This window comes from Delphinapterus leucas, chromosome 1, assembly GCF_059928025.1.
Source record: "Delphinapterus leucas isolate spDelLeu-1000000601 "Yukka" chromosome 1, BTC_Dleu_Yukka2, whole genome shotgun sequence".
NCBI classification, from domain to species: domain Eukaryota; kingdom Metazoa; phylum Chordata; class Mammalia; order Artiodactyla; family Monodontidae; genus Delphinapterus; species Delphinapterus leucas.
In genome coordinates this window covers 68,443,756-68,462,289 of record NC_143129.1, presented here as the reverse complement: position 1 = coordinate 68,462,289, position 18,534 = coordinate 68,443,756, and the positions used below count along the sequence as shown (strand labels likewise).

General features: G+C 38.6%; 1 protein-coding gene across 1 annotated transcript in view; it reads left to right on the top strand.

The window, feature by feature from the left end:
• MAEL (maelstrom spermatogenic transposon silencer) overlaps positions 1-17,648 on the top strand; it is a 121,457-nt gene extending 103,809 nt beyond the window's left edge. Inside the window, exons 13-16 of the mRNA XM_089911720.1 lie at positions 12,236-12,298; positions 13,047-13,179; positions 16,149-16,224; positions 16,754-17,648. Of these exons, the coding sequence (XP_089767846.1) occupies positions 12,236-12,298; positions 13,047-13,179; positions 16,149-16,224; positions 16,754-16,941 (460 nt within the window). The 3' untranslated portion in view covers positions 16,942-17,648. The remainder of the gene's footprint in view (positions 1-12,235; positions 12,299-13,046; positions 13,180-16,148; positions 16,225-16,753) is intronic.
• Positions 17,649-18,534: the final 886 nt, after the last annotated feature.

Sequence of the window (18,534 nt, the reverse complement as noted above, 5' to 3'; positions counted from 1 at the left end):
CATTTTCACAATGTTGATTTTTCCAATCCAAGAATATGGTATATCTCTCCATCTATTTATATCATCTTTAATTTCTTTCATCAGTGTGTTATAATTATCTACATACAGGTGTTTTGTCTCCTTAGGTAGGTTTATTCCTAGATATTTTATTCTTTTTGTTGCCATGGTAAATGGGAGTGTTTTCTTGATTTCACGTTCAGATTTTTCATCATTAGTGTATAGGAATGCTAGAGATTTCTGTGCATATATTTTGTATCCTGCTACTTCACCAAATTCATTGATTAGCTCTACTAGTTTTCTGGTACCATCTTAGGATTCTCTATGTATACTATCATGTCATCTGCAAACAGTGACAGCTTTACTTCTTCTTTTCCGGTTTGGATGCCTTTTATTTCCTTTTCTTCTCTGAATGCTGTGGCTAAAACTTCCAAAACTATGTTGAATAAGAGTGGTGAGAGTGGGCAACCTTGTCTTGTTCCTGATAGTAGTGGAAATGCTTTCAGTTTTTCACCATTGAGGATGATGTTGGCTGTGGATTTGTCATATGTGGCCTTTATTATGTTGAGGAAAGTTCCCTCTATGCCTACTTTTTGCAGGTTTTTTTTTATCATAAATGGGTGTTGAATTTTGTCGAAAGCTTTTTCTGCATTTATTGAGATGATCGTATGGTTTTTCTCCTTTAATTTGTTAATATGGTTTATCACATTTATTGTTTTGCTTATATTGAAGAATCCTTGCATTCCTGGAAGAAACCTCACTTGATCATGGCGTATGATCCTTGTAATGTGCTGTTGGATTCTGTTTGCTAGCATTTTGTTGAGGATTTTTGCATATATATTCATCAGTGATATTGGCCTGTCGTTTTCTTTGTGACATCCTTGTCTGGTTTTGGTATCAAGGTGATGGTGGCCTCATAGAATGAATTTAGGAGTGTTCCTCCCTCTGCTATATTTTGGAAGAGTTTGAGCAGGATAGGTGTTATCTCTTCTCTAAATGTTTGATAGAATTCGCCTGTGAAGCCATCTGGTCCTGGGCTTTTGTTTGTTGGAAGCTTTTTAATCACAGTTTCAATTTCAGTGCTTGTGAGTGGTCTGTTCATAGTTTCTATTTGTTTCTGGTTTAGTCTTGGAAGGTAATACCTTTCTAAGAATTTGTCCATTTCTTCCAGGTTGTCCATTTTATTGGCATAAAGTTGTTTATAGTAATCTCGCATTATCTTTTGTATTTCTTCCGTGTCAGTTGTTACTTCTCCTTTTTCATTTCTAATTCTATTGATTTGAGTCTTCTCCCTTTTTTTCTTGATGAGTCTGGCTAATGGTTTATCTATTTTGTTTATCTTCTCAAAGAACCAGCTTTTAGTTTTATTGATCTTTGCTATTGTTTCCTTCATTTCTTTTTCATTTATTTCTGATCTGATTATAATGATTTCTTTCCTTCTGTTAACTTTGGGGTTTTTTTTGTTCTTCTCTAATTGCTTTAGGTGCAAGGTTATGTGGTTTATTCGAGATGTTTTCTGTTTCTTAAGGTAGGATTGTATTGCTATAAACTTCCCTCTTAGAACTGCTTTTGCTGCATCCCATAGGTTTTGGGTCGTCGTGTCTCCATTGTCATTTGTTTCTAGGTATTTTTTGATTTCCTCTTTGATTTCTTCAGTGATCACTTCATTATAAAATAGTGTATTGTTTAGCCTCCATGTGTTTGTATTTTTTACAGATCTTTTCCTGTAATTGATATCTAGTCTCATAGCGTTGTGGTCAGAAAAGATACTTGATACAATTTCAATATTCTTAAATTTACCAAGGCTTGATTTGTGACCCAAGATATGATCTATCCTGGAGAATGTTCCATGAGCACTTTAGAAAAATGTGTATTCTGTTATTTTTGGATGGAGTGTCCTATAAATATCAATTAAGTCCATCTTGTTTAATTTATCATTTAAAGCTTGTGTTTCCTTATTTATTTTCATTTTGGATGATCTGTCCATTGGTGAAAGTGGGGTGTTAAAGTCCCCTACTATGAATGTGTTACTGTCCATTTCCCCTTTTATGGCTGTTAGTATTTGCCTTATGTATTGAGGTGCTCCTGTGTTGGGTGCATAGATATTTACAAGTGTTATATCTTCTTGTTGGATCGATCCTTTGATCATTATGTAGTTCCTTCTTTGTCTCTTTTAATAGTCTTTATTTTAAAGTCTATTTTTTCTAATATGAGAATTGCTACTCCAGCTTTCTTTTGGTTTCCATTTGCATGAAATATCTTTTTCCATCCCCTTACTTTCAGTCTGTATGTGTCTCTAGGTCTGAAGTGGGTCTCTTGTAGACAGCATATATATGGGTCTTGTTTTTGTATCCATTCAGCCAATCTGTGTCTTTTGGTGGGAGCATTTAGTCCATTTACATTTAAGGTAATTATCGATATGTATGTTCCTATTCCCATTTTCTTAATTGTTTTGGGTTCGTTATTGTAAGTCTTTTCCTTCTCTTGTGTTTCTTGCCTAGAGAAGTTCCTTTAGCAGTTGTTGTAAAACTGGTTTGGTGGTGCTGAACTCTCTCAGCTTTTGCTTGTCTGTAAAGGTTTTAATTTCTCCATCAAATCTGAATGAGATACTTGCTGGGTAGAGTAATCTTGGTTGCAGGTTCTTCTCCTTGATCACTTTAAATATGTCCTGCCAGTCCCTTCTGGCTTGCAGAGTTTCTGCTGAAAGATCAGCTGTTAACCTTATGGGGATTCCCTTGTGCGTTGTTTGTTGTTTTTCCCTTGCTGCTTTTAATATGCTTTCTGTGTATTTAGTTTTTGACAGTTTGATTAATATGTGTCTTGGCATGTTTCTCCTTGGATTTATCCTGTATGGGACTCTCTGTGCTTCCTGGACTTGATTAACTATTTCCTTTCCCATATTAGGGAAGTTTTCAACTATAATCTCTTCAAATATTTTCTTAGTCCCTTTCTTTTTCTCTTGTTCTTCTGGAACCCCTATAATTCGAATATTGGTGCGTTTAATGTTGTCCCAGAGGTCTCTGAGACTGTCCTCAGTTCTTTTCATTCTTTTTTCTTTATTCTGCTCTGCAGTAGTTATTTCCACTATTTTATCTTCCAGGTCACTTAACCGTTTTTGTGCCTCAGTTATTCTGCTATTGATCCCATCTAGGGTATTTTTAATTTCATTTATTGCGTTGTTCATCGTTGTTTGTTTCATCTTTAATTCTTCTAGGTCCTTGTTAAATGTTTCTTGCATTTTGTCTATTCTATTTCCAAGATTTTGGATCATGTTTATTTTCATTCTGAATTCTTTTTCAGGTAGACTGCCTATTTCTTCTTCGTTAGGTCTGTTGGGTTTTTATCTTGCCCCTTCATCTGCTGTGTGTTTTTCTGTCTTCTCATTTTGCTTATCTTACTGTGTTTGGGTTCTCCTTTCTGCAGGCTGCAGGTTCGTAGTTCCCGTTGTTTTTGGTGTCTGTCCCCAGTGGCTAAGGTTGGTTCAGTGGGTTGTATAGGCTTCCTGGGGGAGGGGACTAGTGCCTGTGTTCTGGTGGATGAGGCTGGATCTTGTCTTTCTGGTGGGCAGGTCCACATCTGGTGGTGTGTTTTGGGGTGTCTGTGCACTTATGATTTTAGGCAGCCTTTCTGCTAATGGGTGGGGTTGTGTTCCTGTCTTGCTAGTTGTTTGGCATAGGATGTCCAGCACTGTAGCTTGCTGGTCATTGAGTGAAGCTGGGTCTTAGCATTGAGATGGGGATCTCTGGGAGATTTTCGCCATTTGATATTATGTGGTGCTGGGAGGTCTCTTATGGACCAGTGTCCTGAAGTTGGCTCTCCCACCTCAGAGGCACAGCACTGACTCCTGGCTGCAGCACCAAGACCCTTTTATCCACATGGCTCCTCAATTTGGGATGATTCATTGTCTATTCAGGTATTCCACAGATGCAGGGTACATCAAGTTGATTGTGGAGCTTTAATCTGCTGTTTCTGAGGCTGCTGGGAGAGATTTCCCTTTCTCTTCTTTGTTCTCACAGCTCCCAGGGGTTCAGCTTTGGATTTGGCCCTGCCTCTGCGTGTAGGTCGCCGGATTTTCGCTCCGACAGTACGGGGTTAAAGGAGCCACTGATTCGGGGGCTCTGGCTCACTCAGGCTGGGGGGAGGGAGGGGCACGCAGTGCGGGGCAAGCCTGAGGTGGTAGAGGCTGGCGTGATGTTGCACTAGCCTGAGGCGCGCCATGCGTTCTCCTGGGGGAGTTGTCCCTGGATCCCGGGACCCTGGCAGTGGCGGGCTGCACAGGCTCCCCGGAAGGGGGGTGTGGATAGTGACCTGTGCTCGCACACAGGCTTCTTGGTGGCGGCAGCAGCAGCCTTAGCATCTCGTGCCCGTCTCTGGGGTCCGTGCTTTTAGCCGCGGCTCGCGCCCACCTCTGGAGCTCCTTTAAGCAGCGCTCTTAATCCCCTCTCCTCACGCACCAGGAAACAAAGAGGGAAGAAGAAGTCTTTTGACTCTTCGGCAGGTCCAGACTTTTCCCCGGACTCCCTTCCGGCTAGCCATGGCGCACTAACCCCCTGCAGGCTGTGTTCACGCCTCCAACTCTCCCGGTGCTCCGACCTAAGCTGGAGCCTCAACTCCAGGCCCCGCCCGCCCCGGCGGGTGAGCAGACAAGCCTCTTGGGCTGGTGAGTGCTGGTCAGCCCTGATCCTCAGTGCGGGAATCTCTCTGCTTTGCTCCCTGCACCCCTGTGGCTGTGCTCTCCTCCACGGCTCCAAAGCTTTCCCCCTGTGCCACCCGCAGTCTCCACCCGCGAAGGGGCTTCCTAGTGTGTGGAAACCTTTCCTCCTTCACAGCTCCCTCCCACTGGTGCAGGTCCCGTCCCTATCCTTTTGTCTCTGTTTATTCTTTTTACTTTTGCCCTATCCAGGTACGTGGGGGGTTTCTTGCCTCTTGGGAGGGCTGAGGTCTTCTGCCAGCGTTCAGTAGGTGTTCTGTAGGAGTTGTTCCACGTGTAGATGTATTTCTGGTGTATCTGTGGGGAGGAAGGTGGTCTCAGCGTCTTACTCTTCTGCCGTCTTCCCGGAAGCCTCTATTCTTTTTCAGATTCTATTTCCCATATAGGTTATTACAGAGTACTGAATAGAGTTCCTTGTGTTACACAGTATGTCCTCGTTGATTATATATTTTACATGTAGTAGTGTATATATTTTAATCCCAGCCTCCTAATTTATCCCCCCTGCCACCTCTGCCCTTTGGTAACCATAAGTTTGTTTTCTAAGTCTATGAGTCTGTTTCTGTTTTGTAAATAAGTTCATTTGTATCAATTTTTTTAGATTCCACATAAAAGCAATATCATATGATTTTTTGTCTCTCTGCTGGGCTTATTTACTTAGTATGATAATCTCTAGGTCCATCCATGTGGCTGCAAATGGCATTGATTCATTCTTTATGGCTAATATTCCATTCTGTATATGTATCACATCTTTATCCATTCCTCTGTCAGTGGACATTTAGATGGCTTCCATGTCTTGGGTATTGGAAATAGTGCTGCAGTGAACATTGGGGTGCATGTATCTTTTCGAAATATGGTTTTCTCTGGATATATGCCCAGGAGTGGGATTGCTGGATCATATGAGAGCTCTAATTTTAGTTTTTTAAGGAACCTCCATATTCTTCTCCATAGTGGTTGTACCAATTTACATTCCCACCAACAGTGTAGGAGGCTTCCCTTTTCTCCACACCCTCTCCAGCATATATTGTTTGTAAACTTTCTGATGATGGCCATTCTGACCAGGGTGAGGTGATAACTCATAGTTTTGATTTGCATTTCTCTAATAATTAGTGGTGTTGAGCATCTTTTCATGTGCTTTTTGGCCATCTGTATGTCTTCTTTAGAGATATGTCTCTTTAGATCTTCTGTCCATTTTTTGATTGGGTTGTTTGCTTTTTTGACAGAGCTGCATGAGCTGTTTGTATATTTTGGAGATTAATCCCTTGTTGATCACTTCATTTTCAAATATTTTCTCCCATGCTGTGGGTTGTCTTTTTGTTTTGTTTATGGTTTCCTTTGCTGTGCAAAACCTTTTAAGTTTAACTAGGTCCCATTTGTTTATTTTGTTTCTATTTTCATTACTCTAGGAGATGGATCCAAAAAAATATTGCTGCAACTTATGTCAAAGAGTGTTCTGCCTATGTTTTCCTCTTAAGACTTCTATAGTATATAGTCTTATGTTGAGGTCTTTAATCCATTTTGAGTTTATTTTTGTGTATGGTGTTAGAGAATGTTCTAATTTCATTCCTTTACATGTAGTTGTCCAGTTTTCCCAGCACCACTTATTGAAGAGACTGTCTTTTCTCCATTATATGTTCTTCCATTCTTTGTCGTAGGTTAATAGATCATAGGTGTGTGGGTTTATTTCTGAGCTTTCTATCCTGTTCCATTGATCTATAAGTCTGTCTTTTTGCCAGCAGTGTTTTGATGACTATAGCTTTGTAGTATAGTCTGAGGTCAGGGAGCCTGATTCCTCCAGCTCCGTTTCATTTCTCAAGATTACTTTGGCTATTCAGGGTCTTTTGTGTTTCTGTACAAATTTTAAATCTTTTGTTCTAGATCTGCCATTAGTAATTTGATAGGGATTGCATTGAATCTGTAGACTACCTGGGTAGTGTAGTCATTTTGACAATATTGATTCTTCCAATCCAAGAACATGGTATATCTTTCCATCTGTTCATGTCATCTTCGATTTCTTTCATCAGTGTCTTACAGTTTTCAGAGTACAGGTCTTTTGCCTCCTTAGGTAGATTTATTCCTAGATATTTTATTCTTTTTTGATGTGATGGAAAATGGGATTGTTTCCTTAATTTCTCTTTCTGATTTTTCATTGTTTGTATATAGAAGTGCAACAGATTTCTGTGTATTAATTTTATAATTCATTTTTGGATTCCTTTTATTTCTTCTCTGCTGTGGTTAGGACTTCCAAATCTATGTTGAATAAAAGTGGAGACAGTGGACAGCCTTGTCCTGTTCCTGATCTTAGAGGGAATGCTTTCAGTTTGTCACCATTGAGAATGATGTTAGCTGTGAGTTTGTCATATATGGCCTTTATTATATTGAGGTATGTTCCCTCTATGCCCACTTTCTAGAAAGTTTTTATCATAAATGGGTGTTGAATTTTGTCAAAAGCTTTTTCTGCATCTACTGAGATAATCATATGTTTTTTCTTCAGTTTATTAATGTGGTGTATCACACTTACTGATTTGTGGATATTGAAGAATCTTTGTGCCCCTGAGATAAACCCCACTTGATCATGGTGTATGATCCCTTTAATGTATTGTTGGATTCAGTTTGCTAGTATTTTGTTGAGGATTTTTGCCTCTATGTTCATCAATGATATTGGCCTGTAATTTTCTTTTTTTGTGGTATCTTTGTCTGGTTTTGGTATAAGGGTGATGGTGGCCTCATAGAATGAGTTTAGGAGTGTTCCTTCCTCTGCCATTTTTTGGAACAGTTTCAGAAGGATAGGTGTTAACTCTTCTCTAAATGTTAGATAGAATTCACCTGTGAAGCCATCTGGTCCTGGACTTTTGTTTGTTGGCAGTTTTTAAATCACAGTTTCAATTTCAGTGCTTGTGATTGGTCTGTTTGTATTTTCTATTCTACTTAGTCTTGGAAGGTTATATCTTGCTTAAGAATTTGTCCCTTTCTTCTAGGTTGTCCATTTTATTGGCACACTGTTGCTTGTAGTAGTCTCTTATGATCCTTTGTATTTCTGTGGTGTCCACCATAACTCCTCCTTTTTCATTTCTAGTTTTATTGATTTGAGCCCTCTCCCTTTTTTTCTTTTTGAGTCTAGCTAAAGACTTATCAATTCTGTTTATCTTTTCAAAGAACCAACTTTTAGTTTCATTGATCTTTTCTGGGTTTTTTTTTTTTTGGTCTCTATTTCATTTATTTCTGCTCTGATCTTTATGATTTCTTTCCTTCTACTAACTTTGGCTTTTGTTTGTTCTTCTTTCTCTAGTTGCTTTAGGTGTAAGTTAAGGTTGTTTATTTGAGATTTCTGTTTCGTGAGGTAAGATTGTATTGCTATAAACTTCCCTCTTAGAACTGCTTTTGCGGTGTCCCATAGATTTTTGATCATCCTGTTTTTGTTTTCATTTGTAGGTATTTTTTGATTTCCTCTTTGATTTCTTCAGTGATCCATGGGTTGTTCAGTAGCGTATTGTTTAGCCTCTGTGTGTTTTTGTTGTTTTACAGGTTTTTTTCTTATAGTTGATTTCTAATTTCCTAGTGTTGTGGTTGGAAAAGATGCTTGATATGATTTCAGTTTTCTTAACTTTACCCAAGCTTGCTTTGTGGCCCAGCATGTGATCTGTCCTGGAGAATGTTCCATGTGCACTTGAGAAGAATGTGTGTTCTGCTGCTTTTGGATGGAATGCTCTATAAATATCAGTTAAATTCATTTGGCCTAATGTGACATTTAAGGCCTGTCTTTTGTTATTGATTTTTCTGTCTGGATGATCCGTCCATCGATGTAAGTGAGGTGTTAAAATCCCCCACTGTTAATTGTGTTACTGTCAATTTCATCTTTTATGGCTGCTACATCAAGGTTCTCCTATGTTGGCTACGTATATTTTTACAGTTGTTAAATCCTCTTCTTGGATTGATCCTTTGATCATCATGTAGTGTCCTCCTTTGTCTGTTGTAACAGTCTTTAAAGTCTATTTTGTCTGATATGAGTATTGCTACTCCAGATTTCTTTTGATTTCCATTTGCATGGGATACCTTTTCCCATCCTCTCACTTTCAGTCTGTATGTGTCCCTAGATCTGAAGTGGGTCTCTTGTAGACAGCATATATATAGGTCTTGTTTTTATATCCATTCATCCAGTCTGTCTTTTGGTTGGAGCATTTAATCCATTTATATTTAACGTAATAACTGATATGTTTTTGTTGCCATTTTGTTAGTTGTTTTGGATTTGTAGGTCTTTTCCCTTCCTCTTTTTGTTCTCTTGTGATTTGATGACTATCTTTAGTGTTACGTTTGGATTCCTTTTTCTTTTTTGTGTGTATATCTATTGTAGACTTTTGGTTTGTGGTTACTGTGAGGTTTTGAAATAGCAGTATGTATATATATACACAATTGTTTTAAGTTGCTCGTCCCTTATTTCAAATGCATTTTCAATATCCTACATTTGTACTCTTCTCTTCTCACAGTTGCTGGTTTTGATATCATATTTGTGTGTGAATGATTTCCTACCTTTACTGTATGTTTGTTTACCTTTACTGGTGAGCTTTCCCATTTGTACTTTTCTTGTTTCCAGTTGTGGTCTTTTCTGCCTAGAGAAGTTCCTTTAGCATTTATTTGTAAAGCTAGTTTGGTAGTGCTGAATTCTCTTATTAGCTTTTGCTTATCTGTAAAGCTTTTGATTTTGCCATCAAATCTGAATGAGAGCCTTGCTGGGTAGAGTATTCTTGGTTGCAGGCTTTTCCCTTTCATCACTTTAAATATATCGTGCCACTCCCTTCTGACCTGCAGAGTTCTGCTGAAAAATCAGTTGATAACCTTATGGGGATTCTCTTGTATGTTATTTGTTGCTTTGCCCTTGTTGCTTTTTTTTTTTAAGCATTGTAATTTATTTTTCATTGAAGTAAAGTTGAATTACAATGTTGTGTCAATTACCGCTGTGCAGCAGTGACTGAGCTTCACACACACACACCTTCTTTTTCGCATTCTCTTCCATTATGGTTTATCACAGGATGTTGAATATAGTTCCCTGTGCTACACAGTAGGGCCTTGTTGTTTATCCATTCTGTGTATACACCAGTTTGCATTTGCTAATCCCAAACTCCCACTCCTACCTTCTCCAGCCCTCCTCTCCCTTGGCAACCACCAGTCTATTCTCTATGTCCCTGATGTTTGTTCTGTTTCATAGATAGGTTCATTTGTGTCATATTTTAGATTCTACCTATAAGGGATATCATATAGTATTTGTCTTTATCTTTCTGACTTACTTCACTTAGTATGATAACCTCTAGGTCCATCCATGTTGCTGCAAATGACATTATTTCGTTCTTTTTTATAGCTGAGTAGTATTCCATTGTATTTATGTACCATATCTTCTTTATCCATTCATCTGTTGATGGACGTTTAGGTTGTTTCCATGTCTTGGCTGTTGTGAATAGTGCTGCTATTAACATAGGGGTACATGTATCTTTTTGAATTGTAATTTTGTCTGGATATATGCCCAGGAGTCAGATTGCTGGATCATATGGTAATTCTATTTTTAGTTTTGTGAGGAACATCCTATACTGTTTTCCACCATGGCTACACCAACTTACGTTACCACCAACTGTAGGAAGGTTCCCTTTTCTCCACACCATCTCCAGCATTTAACTGTTTGTAGACATTTTAATGGTGGCCATTCTGAGTGGCATGAGGTGGTACCTCATTGTAGTTTTTATTTGCATTTCTTTGATTTGCAGTGTTGAGCATCTTTTCATGTACCTACTGGCCATCTGTATTTCTTCTTTGGAGAAATGTCTCTTTAGGTCTTCTGCCCATTTTTTGATTGGGTTGTTTGTTTTTTTGTCTCCTTGTTTCTTTTAATATTTTCTTTTTGTCTTTAATTTTTGTCAGTTCTATTACTATGTGTCTCAGCATGCTCCTTCTTGGGTTTATCCTGCCTGGGACTCTCTGCACTTCCTGGACTAGGTGACTGTTTCCTTTCCCATGTTAGGGAAGTTTTCAATTATTATCTCTTCAAATTTTTTCTCATTCTGGACTCCTATAATGTAAACGTTGGTGCATTTAATGTTGTCCCAGAGGTCTCTTAAACTGTCCTCATTTCTTTTTATTCTTTATCCTGTTCCACAGCAGTGATTTCCACCATTCTGTCTTCCTGCTCACTTATCCATTCTACTTCATTTATTCTGCTGTTTATTTCATCTAGTGTGTTTTTCATTCCAGTTATTGTTCAGCTCTGTTTATCTTCTAGCTCTTTGTTAAAACATTTCTTGTATCTTCTTGGTCTGTGCCTCCATTTTTTTTCTGAGATCTTGGACTGTCTTTACTATCATTATTCTGAATTCTTTTTCAGGTAGACTGCCTATTTCCACTTCACTTAGTTGTTGTTCTGGGGTTTTATCTTGTTCCTTCCTCTGGAACATATTTCTTTGCCGTCTCATTTTGTGTAACTTTCTGTGTTTGTAGTCCCACAGGCTGTAGGATTGTAGTTCCTCTTGCTTCTAGTGTCTGCCCCCTGGTGGGTGAGGCTGGTCTAAGAGGCTTGTGCAGGCCTCCCAGTGGGAGGGACTGGTGCCTTGATTTAGATTTAGTTTTAACTTAAGCCTTCATTTTAGAGTTAGTTTTATGAATCATATTTATTGAATCACGTTTTGTAAAAGCAGTGGGGAATTCTTAATCTTATTTTTAGATAGCCTTCCATTCAGTTAAATAACAAGTGCAGATACACACTTATTGTTTAGCGTGTTTATAATTTCTAAGTGAAGATTTTTGCTAAGTTCAGAGAAGGTTTCTATTATGCAGGTAGTACTGTTGAGTCTCGAATAACTTATGCACTCAGGGGAAAGATATACAGGTTTATAGTGGCTCTCGTCATGAAAGTATGTTGTTGGTCATTTCCTCTCCAACATCCACTCTTGAGGTCTTCACTCCAACATCCACTCCTCAGTGACACCTTTCCTGCCTACCTTATCTAAAATGTCACCCTTCTCTTGCATTTCATGTCTTTTTCTTGTTTTTCTCCTTCTTAGAACTCATCTAACTTACTATGTTATTATACCTACATATCTTTTGATCTGACTTCCCCATTAAAAAGTAAGTTTTGTGTGCATAAGAGTTTGTGTTTCATTCTGTACTGTATCTCTAGTGCCTAGGACAATGCCTGGTAAGTAGTATGTCCTCAGTAAATGTGTGTTTAATGAGTATATGTTAACTACACTCTATATATAGATTTTCTATATATATATAAATACATATATAGATTTTCAAGGTAAAATCTGTCTGTTATAGCTGCGTGTTTGTAATGCGTCATGAATTTGCATCAGAGGAGGTAACATTAAAAACTTGTTTTTAAAAAAGTCTACTTTTTATATGTTCAATTAGAGACCTTAACCTTTGAGTAATAGTTGAAATCATTTAAGAAACTGACACTAAGGTAGAAATCTGGCACATAAAAACCCATAAGCAGTGCTGCTTCAGTTAGATGAGGATATTAAAGTCTTTTTTTTTTCTGTACAGGTGCAAGTGGCATGAAGAAAATGATATTGTCCTCTGTGCTTTAGCTGTTTGCAAGAAAATTGCGTAAGTTGGAGAAAGGAGTTTCTTCCTAATGCTCTATTCTGCACTGAATTCTTTGCACCTTTGCTTGTTGTTGCTTTGGCATTCAGGGTGCATCACTGTTTACCTCTATTTCCACAACTGTCTTTTAAAACAAAGGTTTTTTTAGTCATGTTACTTGTATTCTTCTGCCCATGTCACTACTTGTCTGGTGGTTACCACCTGAGCAATTTGAGCCTTCAGAAGCACGTATTGAAATTTTTTTCTTCTAGGATTCCTGTAGGAAAGTGAAGTTCCCTACTGTCATTAAGAACAGCACTTCCTTGTGCTGAAAACATATAGACCCTTTTCTCCTCATTTTGTAGGGAAAGTACCTGCAGCCTCAGCTCTGTGGAAGCTCTGGTAATCCCTTTACACTGATGATAGTTGGTTCTGAGGATGAATAAGTGTTTCTAAGTTTTTGCCCTGTTGCTGTTGTTGCCTCTCCCTGCCTTAAATATTTGAGAATTCTGGTGCTCTTCCCCCTCATTCCCATTCACTTATAATGGATCTGAAATTTTATTTGGTAATCAAAGTATTGCTTACCAGTAATGACCAGTTTTATGATATGTACTGCTACCTATTCCCATTTTTTCTCCAAATCTCTAAATTTCTTTTTTCCCAATTTACAACAATATCTCACATGCTTTGTCAGAAATTTTTTAAATGTGAATGCTTTTAGAATGAATTAGATAAGATTCTGATAATAAACATTTTCAATTCCTTTTTAAAGATACTGCATCAGTAATTCTCTGGCCACTCTCTTTGGAATCCAGCTCACAGAGGCTCATGTACCACTTCAAGATTATGAGGCCAGCAATAGTGTGACACCCAAAATGGTTGTATTGGATGCAGGGCGTTACCAGGTAAGGAGCTCACTTTTCGGGGCTGCTAGTCTCTCAAGATCAGGCCTTTGTTTGGTTCTCTCTTCTGTTAAAAATTTTTTTTGATCCTTCATGGAATGTCAGTTTTTAATCCAGTTGGATCTTACAAAAAATCCTTTTTCTTCCTTGTATATTCTCCTACTGTACTTAACAAAGAAAATTAAAATTAGCATTAGTGTTTATACAAAACACATCCAAACAATTATTCCAAAAATTATGTGACACACATTTTTGAAGTAGATATTTTAAATATAAGACCTGATTCAGGATTTGATTAGAGGCTATCTAATTTCCCTACCACCCCTCTTCCCTCCTTGGTATTTACTTACTAGTAGGCCTCTCTACACTACCAAGAGCATAGCAATTAAGAGTATGGGCTCTTTCAAGTTAGAATTCCTAAATTTCACTTCAGGCTCTGCTACACATAGGCTGTGTGATTCTCTGCAAGTTATTTGAACTTTCTGTGCTGATTCCGTATCTGTAGAACAAGAATAATAATAAGGGCTAGTAGTCGTTGTAGGATTAAATGCAGCAGTATATGAAAGTACTAAGACCTCTGACTTAGTAACATTTATTATCTACTATGTTCTATTTTTAAATAGTTAATAAAATAGTGAAAAGGGAACCCCAAAATGGAATGAACTATTGATGAAACAACTATTAGGATCAATCTCAAAGGCATTACTTACGCTTAGCAAAAGCAGCAGTCTCAAAAGGTTATGTAATGTATGATTCCGTTTATATGACATTGTCAAATACAAATGATAATGATGAAGAACGTATCAGTGGTTCCCAGGGGGTATGACTGTAAAGGGATAGGAAATTTTTGAGGTGATAGAATGGTTATGTATCCTGATTGCAATAGTGGTTTCACAAATCTCTTCATTTGTTAAAACTCGTAGAAATGTACACACCAAAGAAGGCTGTCTTACTCCATGATAATTTTAAAAATAAAAAAGAGCTCTCCATATAATCTCTGGGCAAGACTCTTCTCTCTCCTGTCTACTGTTAACCCTTAACCCAGTGGTTCTCCACTAGGACCTATTTCGTGTCCTTCAGGGGACATTTGGCAACACTTGGATACATTTTTGGTTGTCACAGCTGGGGAGGGGGTGCTACTGGCATACAGCGGGTAGTTAGATACCAGTAAGTCTGCTAAACACCTGACTATGTACGGACAGCCTCCTGAGCAAAGTATTATTTAGCCTAAAATGTCAGTAGTGCCCAGGATGAGAAACACTGCCTTAGCCCCATCATCACCATCTGTGTTGAGACTACCAGATTTTGTCTCATTACCCCTCTTTTCATTGTTCACATCAGTCACTATTGGAAGCTCAGGATACCTAGATCCTTGCTCATCTCCCACACTCATCTTGTTAGGCTGATTCTGTTTTTCATCCTTCCCCAACTCCTGAAAAACTTTGTGGGTCTTCTCAATCTCAGTTATCAGCAAAATCTCATGTCTTCAACCTCCTCTTGGGAAGGTCTGTTTTCTTCCTTGGTTGTAACTAAAACTTGGCTGTCCTCTAAAGATACTGCTTCCCTGTTAGCGACACTTTTTTTTTCTCTCTCATTTATCACGGGCTTAGATTTGAAGTAGTTGTCCTTGTTTAACTTTATGGCCTCTAGACTTCTTTCTGCCTTCTCCCTAAAATCCCTAGGCTTTAAATCACATGCCATTCAGGCTGTAGTACCTGATAACCCCTTCTTGGAGTCAATAGGCCCCTGAGTTGGTCATCCTCATTCTTAGAGCAACGCTGAGCCAGGAGATCAAACAATATTCCTGGCAGAATTCTTGATTTCAGTTTCCCTATAGATCCTTCCAGCTGCCTGACATTTCAGTTCCTTGATTTGCCCTTCTCCAGTGATCCTGTCCCCTGCCATACATCAAGTATCCACTCCCGTGATCATATTCTAGGCCCCAATGGCATCTCCCCATAATCTCAATTTCAAGCATCCTACTCTCTGACTACCACTGTCTCTCTCTGGTACATCAGTGCCAACAGTTCTTTGATCTCTCCTGGGACCTTCAATTCATTGTATGCCTCCACTGTTCTGCCCTCCTTTGCAGGGTCACTGCATGGCACAACTCCAGGGGTACCATTCACACATAGGTGTTTCAGCCTTGTGTCTCCTCTCCCCACCTTGCCCTTCACCTCCTTCCTTCCCAGCTTAGATTTCTTGCTCCATTATTTTCACTCACTTGCACTATGAACTCCACTGGCCCTTCATTCTTCATCATAGTTGGTTGACAAACACTAACCCTCATTAAATCAACTCTGCACCTACTCTGTTATATATTTGAAGCTAACTGAGGCTGAAAAGAAACTACCATACTGACTGGTGTTATTAAATATTCATCACCACCAACCTCAAGTGAGCCCTTAACCTTGCCTGGCAGTTGTCCATTTCTCTAGTTTGATTAATCTCCCACTCTCCTAGACAGTTATTTCTCATCTTCTCTCACTTCAAACTTCCATCACCTCTTCCTTCATCCTTGTTCTAGCTGATGCTCGTATCCCCTCCTTCTCTGAGAAAATAGAAGCAATCGAGGTTTTCCATATTCCTACCATTGCATCTACCATATACTCTAATGCATGAATTGTCTGTGTTTCTATCTAAGACCAATCCTTTTATTTCTCTATTCTCATTCTCTTACCTACCTAAGGACATGGCTCTAATAATTTCATCAGGGTTTTCTCTGAGTCATTCTTATCAGGAAACCTGCTATAATCTCATATTAAAAAAAAACACCCTTTTTTGACCCTGTAATTTCCCCCTCAAAGATTGCCCTCTACTCCCCTTCACAGCAGTACTCTTCAAAAGTTGATCAGACATTGGAAAAGTGGGTGTTAGTTTGTATTTAAAGAGTAATTTGAAGTAGATGATCCGATAATAAATAAACATGTTTTCCCCTGTTTTTTTTTTGTTGTTGTTGTTGTTACTTATAGAAGCTAAGGGTTCAGAGTCCAGGATTCCCTCATTTCAGCTCTTCTAATCAGGAACAGAGATCAAACACACCCACTGGTAAGCATCTTATATTTAATAAGAAGGCACCTCAAAGAGTTTAGGGTCTTTTTATGATCCTGAAAACAGATGATCTAAGTTGGCTTTAGGGTATAAGACTCTTGTTGAATTGGGAGTTTTACTTGGCATAAGCACTTAATTTGGATATGTAGATTTTTGTACCACTTTGATAAAATTTAATTTATTCAGAATTTTGTTCAGGGCATTTAAAATAAAACCTGTTACTTTTGTAGCAGCTGTAGTTTTATAGTTTTGATATGAGGGTGTCTTTTGGGGAAATGGTAAAGTTTAAAAGAGCTAGTGACATGAAATTTCAAATGGTCCCTGAAGAACTTCAATTAAGGTTTCCAGGACTTAAAAAGAATATTCTTGTTCAGCCTTTTTGCCTTTACTCTAAGAACTATCTCCCCTATTGACGATCCATTTAATCATGGCTTAGTGAAAAGGCCTGCAGTAGGATGAGTCAATTGAGGGATCTCTAAGACTATAAAACTGCTGTATTTCTTTTCTTGTATTTTTAATATCCTAGGTGACTCCCCATCTGGGGTGAAAACATCTGGCCAAAACAGCAGTGTTCGGGGAAGAGGGATTACCCGCTTACTAGAGAGCATCTCCAATTCCTCCAGCAATATCCACAAATTCTGCAACTGTGAGACTTCACTCTCACCTTACATGTCCCAAAAAGATGGATCCAAGTCTTTCTCTTCCTTATCTTAATGATGATACTTTTTTCAATTTCTGGAAGAACAACGGACCCGACTTCCGTTCTGACTACAGTCATGTTAAACAGACCACATCAACAATAAATGTCACTACTATAAAAACTACTTAATTTGTAAGGAAATTCTGTTTCATAGATTAAAAATAATTGTGGTTGGAGAAGATCTTGGCATTTTTGCTTTTTTCTTGAGGGCTTGTTCTACTTTCTGACTGTATTATGGGAATGCCATTAAAGTTTTGAGTCCTATAAGAATAAAACTAGCTTTTACAGAGTTGTGCTTTTGGGAATATTATATTTTGGTATCTTTTCTCTACCATAAAAGTATTAAGTATCTGTTATGAAAGGTTTTAAAATAGTTTTAATCTATTTCTTTCCATTATGGAAATGTGGAACTGTACCCTTGAGACCTGCAGCTGTTTTCATTGCAAATACCTAAGAAAAGTCAGCCTTTAACAAAAATAAAGTTTTGCTACTTAGTCTTTGAAATATGCTGACTTTGGCAAAAGTCATTTTGAAGGATGAGAAGCCAAAAAGAGATTATGTAATTTTCCCAAATAACATGGCTAGATAGTGACCAGATTCCAGGTCCACTTGACCACAAATCTCTTTGCATATACTAAGTAGATGTATATGAAGTCAAGTATGTGCCCTGTTTGTGACTGACTTAAACTGGCTCATGTTCGCTACTCAAGCTGTTATATAGCCTTGGAGTAGGAGAAGAGATGTAGTAACCCTTTTTACTTGGAACCACAGTAAGACCATACATGGCAGTGGCAGAGATCACATTCTAATTTAGGTCTGTTTGGCTCAAAACCCTAATCACTTGGTGTCTGTCGTAGGACTCTGGTTTATCTTAATACCCATATTCTCCTTTACTAACTACTGAGTACCTACTTTGTGGATGTATATATACACACATACACACACACACACGCACACACACACACACACATATCATCTTGTAAAATCCTTAATAACCACTCTGAGGAAGGAGGTACCTCCATTTTACAGACACACACAACTCGGATTCAGGTCGTATAGTTACTTTATGGAGGAATTGTTAACCAGGTCTGACTCCAAAGACCATGTTACCCATATCCACACTTTCACCTCCTGTTCATCTATTTCTGATAATCAGTCAGATCTTTAAACAAAGAATAGGTCACTGAATGTAAGTTTATATACTGCATTTTCTACTAGCAGACTGGTTTTTAAATCTTACATATAAGCTTTGAGACCATTCTTTCTTCAAAATCACCATGACAGTAATTGGGTTGGCTTCAAAAGTGGAGGGAAAGGGCTTCCCTGGTGGTGCAGTGGTAAAGAATCCGCCTGCCAATGCAGGGGACACGGGTTCAAGCCCTGGTCCAGGAAGATCCCATATGCTGGGGAGCAGCTAAGCCCATGAGCCACAACTACTGAGCCTGTATGCTACAACCACTGAAGCCCGTGCACCTAGAGCCCGTGCTCAGCAGCAAGAGAAGCCACTGCAATGAGAAGCCTGCACACTGCAAGGAAGAGTAGCCCCTGCTTGCTGCAACTGGAGAAAGCCCACGTGCAGCAGCGAAGACCCAATGCAGCCAAAAATA